Source organism: Heloderma suspectum, chromosome 1, assembly GCF_057233095.1.
Source record: "Heloderma suspectum isolate Gila_16-S chromosome 1, 16-S_ref, whole genome shotgun sequence".
In the NCBI taxonomy this organism is placed as follows: Eukaryota; Metazoa; Chordata; class Lepidosauria; order Squamata; family Helodermatidae; genus Heloderma; species Heloderma suspectum.
In genome coordinates this window covers 186378311-186396407 of record NC_139458.1, presented here as the reverse complement: position 1 = coordinate 186396407, position 18097 = coordinate 186378311, and the positions used below count along the sequence as shown (strand labels likewise).

Genomic DNA, 18097 nt, shown 5'->3' with positions numbered 1-18097 from the left:
ATTTCCTTTAGGATGGACTGATTTGACCTCCTTGCAGTCCAGGGGACTCGTAAGAGTCTTCTCCAGCACCACAGTTCAAAAGCATCAATTCTTCGGCGCTCAGCCTTCCTTATAGTCCAGCTCTCACAGCCATACATTACTACTGGGAAAACCATAGCTTTGATTAGACGGACCTTTGTTGGCAAGGTGATGTCTCTGCTTCTTACTATGCTGTCTATATGATCCTTTAAAAAATTATATGATTTCATGCTAAAGATGGAAGTACAGCTAAAGAGCAGAAATGTTAACGTAGAGCAGGGATGTTTCCTTTTTGAATGATTTTCTTTACCTCTGTCACTTTGGTACTAGACGAACAGAAAAGTTTTCATTAATGTCAGTGAGTTCTGGATTCAACCTAGTGGATTCTTCCTCTGCACTTTTAATCTAGCTGAGGGACTCAGTTTGCTTCAGATTGCTTTGCTGCTGACACATGAGCTCTCTCTTGCTCATTTGGCAACCCACCAAATGAGGTGTCCTGTCATTTTTTTAAAAAAGGGCAACAAAACCTGGTTTCAAGCCCAATGACAAAATGCTGGATAATGGACATGACAGGGAGGAGCCATAGGTCAGTGGAACACAACATGCTTTACACGCAGAAGGTCCCTGATTAAGTCCCTGGCATCTCTAGTGTGAAAATCTCCCTTACTGATATGATCCACTCAGAGCAAATTTAGTTACTCTGTAATCTTTGAGAGAGCTCAGTATCTCCCAGCCTCGACCTTGGCTAACTCATCACAGAGGTCAAAGCTTTTACTAGACCTCCTCCCAAGTTCAATACACCTATCTCCTAGCACTGTAACCTTGACCAATCTCCAGGAAAACACAGTTTCCCTTAGTCCTCTTCAGTCTCCACAATTTGGACTTCCAGCCCTCGCTTTTCCCTGCCTCTCTCTTGCCTATTTCTCCCATGCTGTTTATATGGCAGCGTCTGTGGATTGGACTTACTGTGGCCCTCAGAGCCCCCCCCCCCCACCGCCTCCATTTCAAGAATGCCACAATCATCCTTAGGTGGAACAACACAGGAGGAAGCCCAGCTGGATTTCCATCTCTCACATCCAGTTAAAGGAGCTGAGGCAGGAGGATTGAGAAAGACTTCTCCCTGGGGCCATGAACAACCAATGCCACTCAAAGTAGATAACACTGGGCTTGTAGACCAATAATCTGACTTCTTATAAGAAGTGGTGTAGAGGTAAATTTGGAAGTGCAAGCGCTCATCATGACCATCCCCATAGCCACGCCCCCAAGGAGAGTCCCAAAATGCAGGCAGATGGGTTGATCCATCTGTCTCTCTCTCTCTCTGTATATTATATATATCTTCTGTAGGTCTTTGGTAAAGCTGATGAGTCTTAATCGCCCATTCAATTAAACCACCCCAAAATACTTTGCATTACAGCACGGATAGTTCACAAGGACATCTTGTTGCTGGGAAAATCCATTTCCCCCAGTAATGTGAGGACTGCAGCTAAACTCAGAGGGAAGCCTGAGGGGGTTAGCACTCAGGCTTTTTGGCTCATCAAAAGGTCCCAGGCCCTCTGACCCTGTGAGCCCTGGGTCCGCTACACCACTGCTTATAAGACAGCTTCATATGTTTATGATCTTTTGAGATATGGAAAATGACTGAATGGAAGATGCAAGACTTTAGGAAACAAGAAGCCTCTGTATAGAGTTATATCAATGGTGGCTTGTAACCAGTGGAAAGTGCTTCCGCTTGCATGCGAGGCAAGGCATCCAATTCTTGCCAACTCCTTCACGGCCTACTGCAGCCCTCTGTGCCATATCCCATACTGTCCTATAGGGTCCCCAAACACTCAGGAACAGCGTTTCAGTGGCCACAGGGACAGGGTACTGCAGTGGCTAGGGTGGAGCGGAGAAAATCGGGCACATTGCCTTGCACAAGCAAATGCACCATCTACTAGTCCGAAGCCACCACTAAATTCAACCCAACTTTCAACATGAGGACATCTCTAATATTTCTAACTGAAAATGGTGGTGCAAGGCAATATTTTAATATCATGCTCAATCTACAACCTATAGCAACAATATATTAAGGCTTACAGAATAATTTCATCCAGGATATCACCCTTCTATGCCTGAAAGAAATATTCACAGTTCTATCAAATTGAGTACAAAGTTCAGAAAGAGTTGTTGTTGTTGTTGTTGTTGTTGTTCAGTCATTAAGTCGTGTCCGACTCTTTGTGACCCCATGGACCATAGCATGCCAGGCCTTCCTGTCCTCCACTCTCTCCCGGAGTGTGCTCAAGTTCATATTCATTGCATCGGTGATGCTATCTAGCCATCTCATCCTCTGTCGTCCCCTTCTCCTTTTGCCTTCAATCTTTCCCAGCATCAGTGACTTTTCCAGTGACTTTTCTCTTCGCATTAGGTGGCCAAAATATTTGAGCTTCAGCTTCAGTATCTGTCCTTCCAATGAGCACTCAGGGTTGATTTCCTTTAGGATGGACTGATTTGACCTCCTTGCAGTCCAGGGGACTCGTAAGAGTCTTCTCCAGCACCACAGTTCGAAAGCATCGATTCTTCGGCGCTCAGCCTTCCTTATAGTCCAGCTCTCACAGCCATACGTTACTAATGGGAAAGTCATAGCTTTGATTATGCGGACCTTTGTCGGCAAGGTGATGTCTCTGCTTCTTACTATGCTGTCTAGGTTTGCCATAGCTCTCCTCCCAAGGAGCAAGCATCTTTTAATTTCATGGCTACAGTCACCATCTGCAGTGATCTTGGAGCCCAAGAAAGTAAAATCTGTCGCTGCTTCCATTTCTTCCCCTTCTATATGCCAGGAAGTGATGGGGCCAGATGCCATGATCTGAGTTTTTTTAATGTTGAGTTTCAAACCAGCTTTTGCACTCTCCACTTTCCCCCTCAACAAGAGGCTCTTTAGATCCTCTTCGCTTTCTGCATTAGGGTGGTATTGTCTGCGTATCTGAAGTTGCTGATAATTCTCCCGGCAATCTTAATTCCGACCTGTGATTCATCCAACCCAGCGTTTCTCATGATGTACTCTGCATATAAGTTAAATAAGCAGGGCGACAATATGCAGCCTTGTCGTACTCCTTTCCCAATTTTGAACCAATCAGTTGTTCCATGTCCGGTTCTTACTGTTGCTTCTTGACCCTAGTACAGGTTTCTCAGGAGACAGGTAAGGTGGTCTGGTACTCCCATCTCTTTAAGAATTTGCCACAGTTTGTTGTGATCCACACAATCAAAGGCTTTAGCGTAGTCAATGAAGCAGAAATAGACATTTTTCTGGAATTCTCTTGCTTTCTCCATGATCCAGCAAATGTTGGCGATTTAATCTCTAGTTCCTCTGCCTCTTCGGAACCCAGCTTGTACTTCCGGTAGTTCTCGGTTCACATACTGCTGAAGCCTAGCTTGTAGGATTTGAGCATAACCTTGCTGGCATGTGAAATGAGCGCAATTGTACAGTAGTTTAAACACTCTTTGGCATTGCCCTTCTTTGGAATTGGCATGTAAACTGACCTTTTCCAGTCTTGTGGCCACTGTTGAGTGTTCCAGATTTGTTGGCATATTGAGTGCAGCACTTTAATGGCATCATCTTTTAGGATTTTAAATAGCTCAGCTGGAATACTGTCATCTCCACTAGCTTTGTTGTTAGCAACGCTTCCTAAGGCCCACTTGACTTCACTCTCTAGGACAGAGCTTTCCAAGCTTTTCATGTTGGTGACACACTTTTTAGACATGCATCATTTCATGACACGGTAATTCAGTTTTACTAGCAAACCGGAGGTTAAACTAACCCGTTATAAGAGATATGGACACATACATAAATTGTAATAATGAAATGTATGGGGATACAAGATATCTCATGAAAACCTTTCATTTATATTTTTTAAAATATATGATTTGTAAGCTAATAACATACACTGTTGTCATTTATGAGTAACAGTATGTAAATATGTGCAAGAATTTAAAGAAGTTGAATTACACCAATAACTACTTACCATTTTAATGGGATGTATGCGGTTGATGGGATGAACACAGCTTTTCAATATTTGGTGGAATATTAGATAAAGACACTCGCATTTCGTCATCAAGCATTTTTAAGCTTCCACGTTTCAGTGTCTTTAACTTTGCCATTGTTGAAAATAAATGGCAGAAATGAAATCATAAGTGCCATGTGGTGGGTGGCTTGCTGTTTGCCACATTGGGTTTGGGAGGGTGGCCTCCCTTCAGCCAGCAGCAGCTGGGTTGACTAGGTGACAGCTTGCAGCTGCGCTTGCCCGGATGACTGGGAGCACGCTGATTCTGAGGCTTCTGGCCTCCACTGAGGTCTGTTCCGACTGGCCAAGATGGTGGACAGCCTTCTCGGTGCAGTCCCAGTCCCAGGTGGCATTTCCACCTGCATGTTACTCTGGCCTGGCCGTGCAGCAGCACGGTGCAGAAGTCTGCGAAGGGCACATCCGAAACCATGCAGGGCTGGTGGCTGCTGCCACTTCTCCATGCTGGTGTCTGCCGAGCTCTGCTCCCAGGGTAGCGCCTCCCTTCCCCTCTCTTCGCCCCGTGCCTCTACCTTTCCGGGGAGCGCAAGCTCGAAGCTCCTTGCCTGCCCGGCGCAGTCCCCCCTGCTCTGGGGGCATCCAGCGGGCCACTGTTCTCCCCCGCTGCCCTGCAGCCGCACTGAGGATGCGGGGAAGCCTCTCGCCCGAGCTGATTGCAAATTGCTCGACTAATTGCTCCACTAACTTCGAATTCTCCACACTCCTCATGCAGCCAGCATTACCACACTCCTCACCGTACTGCTCCAACACCGCCAATCACGTGCGTCCTACGTCAAGACGCCACATGATCCTAAAGCAGCTAATGTTAAAGCACCTAAGCCTTAGCTGCTAAGCCTTAGCAGCTAAGCTGCTTTAACATTAGCTGCTTTAGGAAGTTCCGGGGGAGGAGTCAAGGGAAGCAAACGCAAGTAAGGGAGCTCCGTGGTGCCCTTCCGCACAATTTTCTGCATTTTGCGCGACACACCTACACACTGCCGCCGACACACTAATGTGTGCTCCAACACCATTGGCACACAGTTTGGAAAGCTCTGCTCTAGGATGTCCGGCTCAAGTTCAGTGACCGCACTATCATGGCTATCAGGGACATTAAGATCTTTCCTGTATAGTTCTTCTGTGTATTCTTGCCACCTCTTCTTAATCTCATCTGCTTCTGTTAGCTCCCTGCCTTCTTTGTCCTTTATCATGCCCGTCTTTGCACAAAATGTTCCCTTGAAATCTCCGATTTTCTTGAAAAGATCTCTAGTCTTTCCCATGCTATGGTTTTCCTTGATTTCTTTGCATTGTTCATTTAAGAAGGCCTTCTTGTCTCTCATTGCTATTCTCTGGAACTCTGCATTCAGTCAGAAAGAGTACAATCCCTCATAGAACATTACATAAAATAACAGTGATTCTGGGAGAAAATAGAAAGCTTCCTCCATAGCAGCTTCCAGCTGTTTATTTTTAAACCTGTCCCAGAATTGTTTGACTGTTTGGCTGTTTTCAGAGACCATTTTTGTACCGTTCAGGTACACTGATACTTAACATTCCTCTGAAACAGAGGGCAAAAGCAGCTTTTGTCAGGGTCCAAATGCACTCATTTCGTGCATGTGACCTTGCAAGCTGCATGCGCCCTGAGCTAAGCCCATGTGGGTCTCCAAGCACAGAAGAGGCCCACAGTTATGCCATGATGAGCGGCATTCCCCACATGACCCAAGGATACCTGCTTTGTTGCATGGGCCGTCAGGAATGGTGAGGGACAAGACTGGGAGCCCGAGGCTCGATGCACAGTGGCTCCATGCTCTGAGCCACCAGGGCTACAGGATGGAGCAGCCTTCTCCAAACAGGCGCCCTCCAGATGTGCTGGACTACAACTTCTATCAGTGCACACCAGCATGGCCAAAAATCCACTTTATTTACAAAAGGATAAGCTAAAACGGAAAGATAAGGAAGCGGCAGCCAGCATCAGCAGCACCAGCCCAAGCTGCAGGATCAAAATGCCTCTGAGCACACAAGGCTGCCTCTCTCTCACTCTTGCCCAGCGTTTGCACCGCCAGTACAAAATGACTTTCTTCCCAAATCTGAAATTCCGTGTCCCCCCCCCCCCGCCCCGAATCGACCTTCCCTAAGTGTGGCTTTCAGGAAAATTCAATCTGCTTTCCCAGCCACAGAGACTTGAAAAGGCCCCTAATTTGAGCAGAAAGCCCTCTAAGTTGAATTGCGTTGGAGGCTTCCACATGGTAACCTACAGCTCAAATGGAAAAGGGATTCCTCAGTTCCTCCAGAGGCACAGGTCCATTCTGTCATTTGTTCACACTGGGCACTGCTAGCCGCTCTCCAGGCACAAAGTACACACAGTTGGAGGCCCAACCCACACCTTGCCATGGCTGTCACTAACTGTATCTCTCTGGTACTGGCTGCAACTCAGTTCCCTCCTCATTTGCTATGTGCTGTCAGCTGAGCATTGCTCTGGGCCACACTCCACCCCACACACTGCCATTGATCATGGCTAAAAATATGATTTATTATGTCTGAACCAGCTCTTGTTGTTAGGCTAGATGTCATTTGTTTTTCCTTTTTTTTAAGTAGCTAATGCAGCGATATATTAGAAACAAAATAGTTTAAAAATAATTAGACAGCTGTGTCCTCAATGGACAGCCCTGCTAATCAGAATTTGCTATTGCCAATTAAAAGTGGCACGTATCAGTTATTGATTAAAGCTTGCAGCCCTGCTTAAAAATTCTAGCCCACAGACAGAAACTGCTTGCTAGGAACTCAGTGGATCTGTGTGCTGCTGCTGCTGCCCTGTGTGGAATGCCACTGGGGCTACAGCAGGTGTGCAGAATCTCTTTCAGCTCAAGGGTGGAATTCCATTTTGGAGAAGCTCTCAGGGGCCGTGTTCCAGTGGTGGGTGGAGCCCAAGGCAAAAGGGGAGGGGCCAAAACACCAGCATATTTATTTTAAAGCACTTACTGCTAATAATTAAGCCTTAGGAAAGGCATTTCGATCTTTTAGAATGAAGGAAAATGCACAAAAGTTGGGAAACCACCAAACAATTGGTGGTTGGGGAAAAGGGGGTGGGGTCTGAGGGTTGGATTGGGACTCCAGGTGGTCAGATTTGGCCCGTGGGCCTGAGGTTCAACAGACCTGGGCTGAACTGTTCCCTGGCCAGATATGGCCCGTGGGCCTGAGGTTCAACAGACCTGGGCTGAACTGTTCCCTGGCCAGATCTGGCCTGTGGGCCTGAGGTTCAACAGACCTGAGCTGAACTATTCCCTGGCCAGATTTGGCCCATTGGCCTGAGGTTCAACAGACCTGGGCTGAACTGTTCCCTGGCCAGATTTGGCCCATTCGCCTGAGGTTCAACAGACCTGGGCTGAACTGTTCCCTGGCCAGATTTGGTCCACGGGCCTGAGGTTCAACAGACCTGAGCTGAACTGTTCCCTGGGTTGTGAAGTGCTCTGAGGCTCCTGTTCATCTAGTTTGGCCATTGGCCCCCCTGACCCAAAAGACTACAAATGCTTTCAGATTAAGATGGGACTTTACCTGGGCCACACAGGATCTGCCGTGTCAGACTCATGGCTCTCACCCAGTGGCTGTCAAAGGCCCAGCACTGACACCTACCCTCACCGCAAAATTCAGGGCATTTAATGGTAGCTTTAAAGTGTGTGTGTGTGTAGAGAGAGAGAGAGAGAGAGAGAGGCACAACACACATGCATACGCATATGTATTATAACAGATAAAAACATGAAAAATACTTCAAAAACCCACCCCAGCTTGGTTGGGCATAGGCCAGGGGTGTTGAACCTCTTCCAGCCAGAGGGCTGAATTCCATTTCAGAGAAGCTCTCAGGGGCCACATTGCAGGGATGGGAGATGGGCCCAAAACAAAGGGGGGGGGGAGCATGTTTTAGCACAAAGCTCTTCCTGCCAGTAACTCAGCCTCAGCAGAGGCACCTCATCCTTTTAGAGTGGGGGTTGGGAACAGCAGAAAAGCCAGGAAACCACCAAATGGTCAGTAGTCAGGGCAAAGGGGCGGGGTCATCTGGAGAACCCCAGCCCACATAGAAGACTCTGCAATGCTTCCAGAAGATATTTTAAAATATATGTGCTTCTTCCCTGTTTTGTATTATGCGCAATGTTTTTCTGCACCCAAGCGGCCCTTCATTTCCCACTATGGCAGGCATGGCAGAGTCACTGCTTCTCTAAGGCCTATGTCATACCTGCACATACGTCACTTGACAAGTGAACCACTAAGAATTGGCTGGCAGGTGTGAATAAGCCAATACAGATCCAACAACACAGAAATAATTTTCATATCACTTACATCCCCTCAAACATAAAGCTTTCTGTAGAGTCACGTCACACATTTAAGTATCAGATATTGAGTAATCAAGAAAAGGCACAATTCTATGCACGTTTAGACAGAAAAAGCCCCATAACTCCCAGCATGCGATGCTCCCAGCCAATATGGCTGGCTGGGGAATCTGGGAGTTGCAGGAAGTTTTTCTATCTAAACATGGATAGGATTGTGCACTAATTTTCATACATGTATGAAATGGTCTTAGGCTGCAATCTGATGTATACCATCCAGAACTCAGTGAGACTTACGTCTGAGTAAACATGGTTAGAATCAGGCTGTTAGCACCTCTGGTGGTGTCCTGAGTCCTGAGAGCGGGAAGAGCCTTTAAGAGATACAGGGCATAATGCAAGAGTGCCACTTTTACCCAACTATCCAGTGCTGCCTCCTTTTTTTGCCTATATCTGGGGCAAACTGTTCCCTTTGAGACACATCAAATGTGAAGACTGCTTGCATGAAGACTTGTGCTCTCAGATCTCACTTGTAAAATGTTGCAAGTTCTATTTCAGAAATCACCACCACAACAGTAGTAATGTTAGTTGTTGTACTTGTTGCTGCTGCTGTGGTTGTTATTATTTATGGCACACCTAAAATACCTGACACCGTACAAAATGCCAGGGAATCAGAAGCACAAGGCAATTTACATCTCTGCAAGTTGCACAGCTTGGCTGCAATTCTATACATATCTATATGCCTGGGAATAAGTTAGCAGGGCTTACTTCTGAGTAAACATGTACAGGATTACACTGTTAAACTAGGAGTGTGGAACATGTGGCCCTTCAGCTGTTGTTGGACTGCACTTCCCATCAGCCCTTGCCGGCATAGCCAATGGTGAAGGATGATGGGAGTTATGGTTCAACAACAAGCTGAGTGCCACACATTCTCCGTCCATGAACTAGAACAATACAAAGCTATACATGCATACTCAGAGATAAGTCCCATTGTATTCAGTGCGGCTTACTCCCTTGTTAGTGTGTTTAGGATTTCAACCAAAATTACTAGCCCAGGAGTTCACCACCTGGGACCCTCTAAAGCAAATGCAGCCCATCAATCAGCTCTTGTTAACTGCCTCGTGCTTGAGACCTCCTCCCTTGTTTTTGCAGGCTCAGGAAGCCAGCAGAAGCAGGAAGTTTTATCAAGTCCCTGGTGGGCCACCATTGCTGGCTGTAAGGAGCCCTATGTGGGCTGCCTTAAGCGTGGGGGAGGGGAAGTAGTGTTGTTGTTGTTGTTGTTCAGTCGTTCAGTTGTGTCCGACTCTTCGTGACCCCATGGACCATAGCACGCCAGGCCTTCCTGTCCTGCGCTCTCTCCCGGAGCGTGCTCAAGTTCATATTCATTGCATCCGTGATGCTATCTAGCCATCTCATCCTCTGCTGTCCCCTTTTCCTTTTGCCTTCAGTCTTTCCCAGCATCAGGGTCTTTTCCAGGGAGTTTTCTCTTCGCATTAGGTGGCCAAAATATTGGAGCTTCAGCTTCATTATCTGTCCTTCCAATGAGCACTCAGGGTTGATTTCCTTTAGGATGGACTGATTTGACCTCCTTGCAGTCCAGGGAACTCGTAAGAGTCTTCTCCAGCACCACAGTTCGAAAGCATCAATTCTTCGGCGCTCAGCCTTCCTTATAGTCCAGCTCTCACAGCCATACATTACTACTGGGAAAACCATAGCTTTGATTAGACGGACCTTTGTCGGCAAGGTGATGTCTCTGCTTCTTACTATGCTGTCTAGGTTGGCCATAGCTTTCCTCCCAAGGAGCAAGCGTCTTTTAATTTCATGGCTACAGTCACCGTCTGCGGTGATCTTGGAGCCCAAGAAAGTAAAATCTGTCACTGCTTCCATTTCCTCCCCTTCTATATGCCAGGAAGTATTGGGGCCAGATGCCATGATCTTCGTTTTTTTAATGTTGAGTTTCAAACCAGCTTTTGCACTCTCCTCTTTCACCCTCAACAAGAGGCTCTTGAGATCCTCTTCGCTTTCTGCCATTAGGGTGGTATCGTCTGCATATCGGAGGTTGTTGATAATTCTCCCAGCAATCTTAATTCCGACCTCTGATTCATCCAACCCGGCATTTCTCATGATGTACTCTGCATATAAGTTAAATAAGCAGGGTGACAATATGCAGCCATGTCGTACTCCTTTCCCAATTTTGAACCAATCGGTTGTTCCATGTCTGGTTCTTACTGTTGTTTCTTGACCCTCGTACAGGTTTCTCAGGAGACAGGTAAGGTGGTCTGGTACTCCCATCTCTCTCAGAATTTGCCACAGTTTGTTGTGATCCACACAATTAAAGGCTTTAGCGTAGTCAATGAAGCAGAAATAGACGTTTTTCTGGAATTCTCTTGCTTTCTCCATGATGCAGCGAATGTTGGCGATTTGATCTCTAGTTCCTCTGCCTCTTCTAAACCCAGCTTGTACTTCCGGTAGTTCTCGGTTCGCATAAATGAGCGCAATTGTGCGGTAGTTTGAACACTCTTTGGCGTTGCCCTTCTTTGGAATTGGAATGTAAACTGACCTTTTCCAGTCTTGTGGCCACTGTTGAGTGTTCCAGATTTGTTGGCATATTGAATGCAGCACTTTAACAGCATCATCTTTTAGGATTTTAAATAGCTCGGCTGGAATACTGTCATCTCCGCTAGCTTTGTTGTTACTAATGCTTCCTAAGGCCCACTTGACTTCACTCTCGAGGATGTCCGGCTCAAGTTCAGTGACCGCACTATCATGGCTATCAGGGACATTCAGATCTTTCCAGTATAGTTCTTCTGTGTATTCTTGCCACCTCTTCTTAATCTCATCTGCTTCTGTTAGGTCCCTGCCTTCTTTGTCCTTTATCATGCCCGTCTTTGCACAAAACGTTCCCTTGAGATCTCCAATTTTCTTGAAGAGATCTCTAGTCTTTCCCATTCTGTTGTTTTCCTCGATTTCTTTGCATTGTTCATTTAAGAAGACCTTCTTGTCTCTCCTTGCTATTCTCTGGAACTCTGCATTCAGTTGGGTATATCTTCCCCTTTCTCCCTTGCTTTTCGCTTCCCTTCTTTCTTCAGCTACTTGTAAAGCCTCATCAGACAGCCACTTGGCTTTCTTGCATTTCTTTTTCTTTGGGATGGATTTCGTTGCTGCCTCCTGAACAATGTTACGGACCTCCGTCCATAGTTCCTCAGGCACTCTGTCTATCAGGTCTAATCCCTGAAATCTATTCCTCACCTCCACTGTATATTCATCAGGGATATGATTTAGGTCATACCTGAACGGTTTAGTGGTTTTCCCGACGTTCTTCAATTTAAGCCGAAATTTTGCAAGAATCAGCTCATGATCTGAGCCACAGTCAGCTCCAGGTCTTGTTTTTACTGACTGTATGGAGGTTCTCCATCTTTGGCTGCAAAGGACATAATCAATCTGATTTCGATATTGACCATCTGGTGACATCCATGTGTAGAGTCGCCTCTTGTGCTGTTGGAAAAGAGTGTTTGCTATGATCAGCATGTTCTCTTGGCAAAACTCTATTAGCTTTTGTCCTGCTTCATTTTGTACACCAAGGCCATGCCTGCCTGTTATCCCGGTGATTTCTTGACTTCCTACTTTAGCATTCCAATCCCCTATGATGAAGAGGACATCTTTTTTTGGTGTTAGTTCTAGAAGGTGTTGTAGGTCTTCATAGAACCGATCAACCTCAGCTTCTTCGGCCTCAGTGGTTGGGGCACAGACTTGAATTACTGTGATGTTGAATGGTTTGCCTTGGATTCGTACTGAGATCATTCTATCATTTTTAAGATTGTACCCCAGTACTGCTTTTCCCACCCTTTTGTTGACTAGGAGTGCTACTCCATTTCTTCTAAGGGATTCTTGCCCACAATAGTAGATATGATGGTCACCTGAATTAAATTCGCCCATGCCTGTCCATTTTAGTTCGCTGATTCCCAAGATGTCGATGTTCAATCTTGCCATCTCATGTTTGACCACCTCCAGCTTACCTTGATTCATTGATCTGACATTCCAGGTTCCTAAACAATATTGTTCTTTACAGCATCGGATTTTCTTTTCACCACCAAACACATCCACAGCTGAGTGTCCTTTCGGCTTTGGCCCAGCCGCTTCACTCTTTCTGGCGCTACTTGGAAATACCCTCTGCTCTTCCCCAGTAGCATATTGGACACCTTCCGACCTGAGGGGCTCATCTTCCGGCGTCATATCTTTTAGCCTTGTGATACGTTCCATGGGGTTTTCTTGGCAAGAATACTGGAGTGGGTTGCCATTTCCTTCTCCAGTGGACCACATTTTGTCAGAACTCTCTGCCATGACCTGTCCGTCTTGGGTGGCCCTGCACGGCATAGCTTATGGCTTCACTGAGTTACGCAAGCCCCTTCGCCACAACAAGGCAGTGATCCATGAAAGGGAAGTAGTGTAGGAGTGCTGAAATAGATCATTCTAAATATTAAATGGTTGAATGTTGGAAGGAACTGGTAACCATTCATGATCTGAACATTACATGGTGTCAGTTATGATTTTTATAGGTTGATCTAACTTGGTAGTTCCCAATCTTGAGTCCTTGGATGTTGTTGGACTACAATTTCCATCAACACCAGCCAACATGGGAAAAGGTCTGGGATGATGCAAGTTGTGGTCCAACAACATCTGGGGATCCAACAGCTGGGAAGCACTGAGATTCTAACTGATCTAACTGAGTATAGATAACTTCAGTAAGGGGGAACATGATAAGATGTGCATTAAATTATGCATAGTGTGGGGAGAATGGATAATACTAGAACCCAGCGTCATCCAATGAAACTGAATAGTAGAAGATTTAAGGCAGATAAAAGGAAGTACTTCTTCACACAAGGCATAGTTAAACTATGGAATTCGCTACCACAATGGGTTTTTTAAATTGTATATCACCTTAAGAATCTTTGACTGTAAGGTGATATAGAAACCAACCTAGACAGTTTTGGAAAAGGACTGGACAAGTTCGTGGAGGATAGGGCTATCAATGGCTACACCAGCCATGATGGCTATATGCTATCCCCAGGATGAGAGCCAGTGTACCTCTGAATACCAGTCGCTGCAAAACAACAGTGGAATGGTGCTTTTGTCCCCAGGTCCAACTTGTGAGTTCTCCAAGGCCATCTGGTTGGCCACTGTGGGAAAAAATGCTGTACTAGATAAGCTTTTGGTCTGATCCAGCACTGGCTTCTTAATGTGAATGATATGCAACAGACAATAGAATCGTAATCCAGCATATTGGCCCTGGTCTTATTATTTTGAACTGCAGTCAGAAGGACATTATAAAATGCTAAGTTAAGTAATTTAGTAATATGCTATTAACTATTTTACCATTTAAGCTTTTGATGTTTTTTTTTCTCCTCCTGGGGAAATAAGAGCCACATTTTCTATCACAGTATACTCTTTTGCAAGATAAAGTCAAAAACCACACATTCAACATTTTAAATGGTTATTATACTTTCCTCACCACCACTGTGCTAATTCTTCCTAGTTTTATAAACCAACTCAAGTTTTCAGCATTCTCATAATGATATCCCCCAATGCTGTGTCATATATTTTGATTACAGTGCAAAAGCTGTTCTGATAACTTGTGGGAGCTACCAGAATCTGTGCTGTACCAGGAAGGGGTTAATAACCTGGTGCCTTTCAGATGTTTTGGACTACACCCCCCATCAGTCCCAGCCAGGATGGCCAATGGTCAGGGATTCTGGGAGTTGTAGTCCAAAATATCTGGAGGCCACCAGGTTGCCTACCCCTGTGTTTGGGTGATGATCTGCTATAGAAAGAAGCCAGTTTTGAGACTGAGTTTGCCAAAATGTATACATAGATTTGGCTTTTTTGCCCTCTCTTGTCACAAACTGCATGGCAGGCACCAGTATTTGCTGTATCTGTCCCTAGGATGCACATATGTGCACATTTTACCCCCCACACACACACACACAAACCAGAAATGAGAAACATATGTCAGGTTTCTTACCAGCATTGCACCAAAGGAGTTAAGTGGTAAAAGTTCAGCTCTAAAAAGACACCCCTCTGGAGGAAGGAAGGGCTTGGAATGCCTTGTCTTCCTCTGTGATGGAATCTACAGCTGATAATGATTTGTAATACTCATCCTCCCAATCAAGCACTTTTATTTGCCTAAGGGGAAAAGAAAACACAAACCACTCCGAATGATGCTTCAAATCTTTAGATGTTCGTGTTTAATGGGTTCAAAGAAGTGCTCTCTTATGGATGGTGGAACAAAAACAATCTTGTGCTTGATGACTGGCTGAGGCTGGTGAAGACGAATCCAGCTTGCTTGGAAGGATCCTGAGACCGTAATACTTCTCATTGCTCTAGGGTCTTTTGCACTGTCCTCCTGTAATAACTGGCACAATTGTGCTGAATTTCATTTATGGCATTTCCAGACATCAATTTGCAGGTGACAGATGATCAGTACTCTCAACTGGACACCAGAAACCCACAGGCGTCACGCTCAGGTAAGGGAATCCCCATTCTGATCCCATGCGGGCCAGTGACAAGGGCAGGCATGGTTGGGCACCTGCCAAGAGCCCACACCCCAGCAGGGGCCCACTGACAACAGCCCCCTGGAGTTGCTCCTCCTCTTCACCATGGCGACCTGCTTGTTCACCTGCCTCTCGCTCTGGCCCAAGCATTGGCGGTGCTGAGGAGGAGAAGGAGCGGATGCCTCCTTGCTCATTGGCTCTCTGCCAGGCAAACAAGCAGGAGGTGGCAACGATGAGGAAGAGGAGGGTCAAGAGCAGCTGGTGATGATGGCAGTGAGAAGGTCGACTCACTGAGGGAGGAGGCCCATGGAGGGGGTGTCTTGCCCAAGGGCCCTCCAAAAGCTGGATCCAGCACTGAACCCATGACTTCTTACTATCAGTAAAAGGGGGAGAGCGCTGTTATAGCCTAAATAGCAATGGCAGCTCAAAGCCCTGGGAACATGACAATTCCTCTTCCTGTTTCAGGAAATGTTTCCTGCACTACTGTCAGGATTTCCCTGTACACATAACAACTCATTCATCAAGGGTCCGTTTCTGATTGACCTTAAACTGTGTGCGCAAAGTGAGAAAAATCAAGATTTGTGCTTCTGACCAATGAGCCACTCGCTATGTGCAAAGTGCAGTCCTAATGGTTGTTTTTTAAGTGATCAGCCACACACACACACACACACACAGAAGTCAGATGAAGCAGTGTTAAATAACTTCTAGACCTCACACAATATTTAGACCTCACACAATGAGAAAGTTCCACTTATAACTGACGGTTGATTGATCATCCATGATAAAAGATGTCCAGCAATTACCCTAAAACCTTATACACACAACCAAATAACACTAGTATAACTGAACTATAGTTATATATTCTATTATATTATATATATTATATATATTATATATATATATTAGTTATATAGTTATATATTAACACTAGTATAACTTCTGTTCTTCTATAACAGAAGAACCATTGCTTCTGGGTTGTTTAAACTTTGTGGACAGGATCCGGAGAACCTCAAGTTGAATTCTGTTCAGACAGTGAAAGCTTCCTGCTTCCTCTTCCTTGCTGCAACTCCTTGTGCTCTCTTCAAGCTGTTCTGACAGATCAGGAGACCCTCTGGAACAGTGTGGCAATTTATGCAGGGTGTGGGGCTGTAGCTGGGGGAAATTAATAGAAATTGGAGCCCCCACCCCACCCCACCCCACCCCCACCCCATTCTGTGAGTGGATGTGCTTTCCACTCGTGCAACGCGCTCTTTGGGTCCTGCCCTGTGCAGTTGTTTAATATTTGCACAGCAACATCAATAACTGTTCTGAAATGGCACAAAGAGGTAACCACACAGAGGGCATGGTTGTATAAAACAAGACTTGAGTTTTATAGGCAGGAAGAAAAGGATGGCAGTTATTGTACGTACACACACACACACACACAGTAAAGGCTAATAAAACCTTAAATGAATGCTCACAGAAACTTTGTGTTTTGGCTGTTTTCATCCTAGTGCAAGTGACATATATGAGATAAACCTGAACCATATTTCAGAAGTGTTAAAAGATCTGTTTATTTGGGGTGGCTTTTGAAGGCTCAGGTTAAATCAACATAATTATAATCATGATGTTTTAGTATGCCTTTTAGCCTGAGATCTGGGGATTTGCTGGATAACGAACAGGTGACAGTTCATAAGTGACAATGCATATCATTTTCCCATCAGGGAAACTGTTTCTCTGTTAAAAGAAAAAAGGAGTATAAAGGAGCTCTTAACCACAAGCCAAGAATGAATGGGCACCGACTGCCTCTTTATAGGAACTTGTTTCTTTCCTCCTTGTCTCTCCTCCCTTCAGCTGGTACATGCTGTGGACCAGGAGGGCATCTGTCCCAGAGGTTGTGCCTGTGCTCTCAGTTTGCAGGTATCTGCTTCCACAAGACTCTCAGGGCTTCATCACAAGGCACTTTTATCCTGTGATTGAGATTGCTCCTTCATGGACGTTTGTGGGCTCTTTACATGCTGCCATGACCCTGCCGTGACCCTCCTGCACTAAATGCCCTTTGTTCTGTTTTTAAATAGATCGCAGATACTGAGCAATCAAATTCTCCCATTGTGTTCCGCTTCAGTTTCCTCTGTGACAAGAGTTAAAGTGGAAAGAAGAGGAGCGGTATCAATGAAAGATAGTGGAAGACTGAGATACGGGGTGGGGGGAGTGCTTGTAAAGGGAGTCAGTTGTGATCCTGCATTTAAAATGGAAGCAGAAAGCCCCGTTTTAAATGCAGGATTTTAGGCTGGTGTAGAAATGCCCTCAGTATACGACTTGTCTCAAATCCACTATAAACACAGAAAAAAGAACACTTTGTCTGAGTCCTGTGGAGAAGAACCCTTTTCCCCCATCCCTGAAAACAGTTTATACAGAGCACGTTAAATACAAGTTTTCCATTTGCTTCTGTAGCAAAATGCCCAAAGTTGCTATATAGAGATAGGCTTGCTGTTTATTTTGAGAAATCTCTCTAGAAAGTTTGTGCATTTTCTGTAATATCACGAAGGGCTTCTTATGTTTACAGTTGCTTAGAAATAAGAAGATAGATATTTTACCCAAGTTTTCTTGGCTTCCTCTTGCTCCCTTGATATTCTAGAGTTCCCTGTGGAGAGGGCCAAGAACACTCAGTCAAAGCAAAGCAGCAAGTCGTTAATTTTTAATTCAAAGTGATTTTGTGTTGAATGCAAGCAGATGCTGATAATATCAGAAGTCACAGCATAATTTTTTTGATCAAAGGGCTCAAGCGAGCCTGATGAAGCATGCATCTTGCTCGTCTTTGATAAACCACATCAATTATTCACCGTGAAGGCAGACATCCTGACATGAAAGCAACAGATAAAGAGCATAAGCACATGTTCAAGAAGAAAGCTGAAGAACGTCGCAGGGGAGGGGGCCATGGGGTGGGGTCTAGGGCTGGAGGGGTTGGAACAGGTATTAATAACAAAATTATTAACTGGAAACAAAGCCAGTAAAACAGCTTTATTGCCACTTTGAACTCACATTTAACTGGTTATAATACATGTTGTCCTCAGGGCTATTCAGCACTTTGGGCTGCTGACATCTCCGACGGGGTGTTTTCAGCTTCTGTTCAAGACGGTTTTCCGAATCTGCAAGTAGATAACACCATTTTAGATCTCAGCCACACCAGGTGCTGTAAACATCTGAGCAT

At 45.3% G+C, this 18097-nt stretch overlaps 1 protein-coding gene across 1 annotated transcript in view; it reads right to left on the bottom strand.

The window, feature by feature from the left end:
- Nucleotides 1-18097, bottom strand: part of MYO3B (myosin IIIB) — a 331093-nt gene that overhangs the window by 15471 nt on the left and 297525 nt on the right. Inside the window, exons 29-31 of the mRNA XM_084805223.1 lie at nucleotides 17929-18035; nucleotides 17484-17530; nucleotides 14379-14539 (exon numbers count right to left, since the gene is read on the bottom strand). Of these exons, the coding sequence (XP_084661349.1) occupies nucleotides 14419-14539; nucleotides 17484-17530; nucleotides 17929-18035 (275 nt within the window). The 3' untranslated portion in view covers nucleotides 14379-14418. The remainder of the gene's footprint in view (nucleotides 1-14378; nucleotides 14540-17483; nucleotides 17531-17928; nucleotides 18036-18097) is intronic.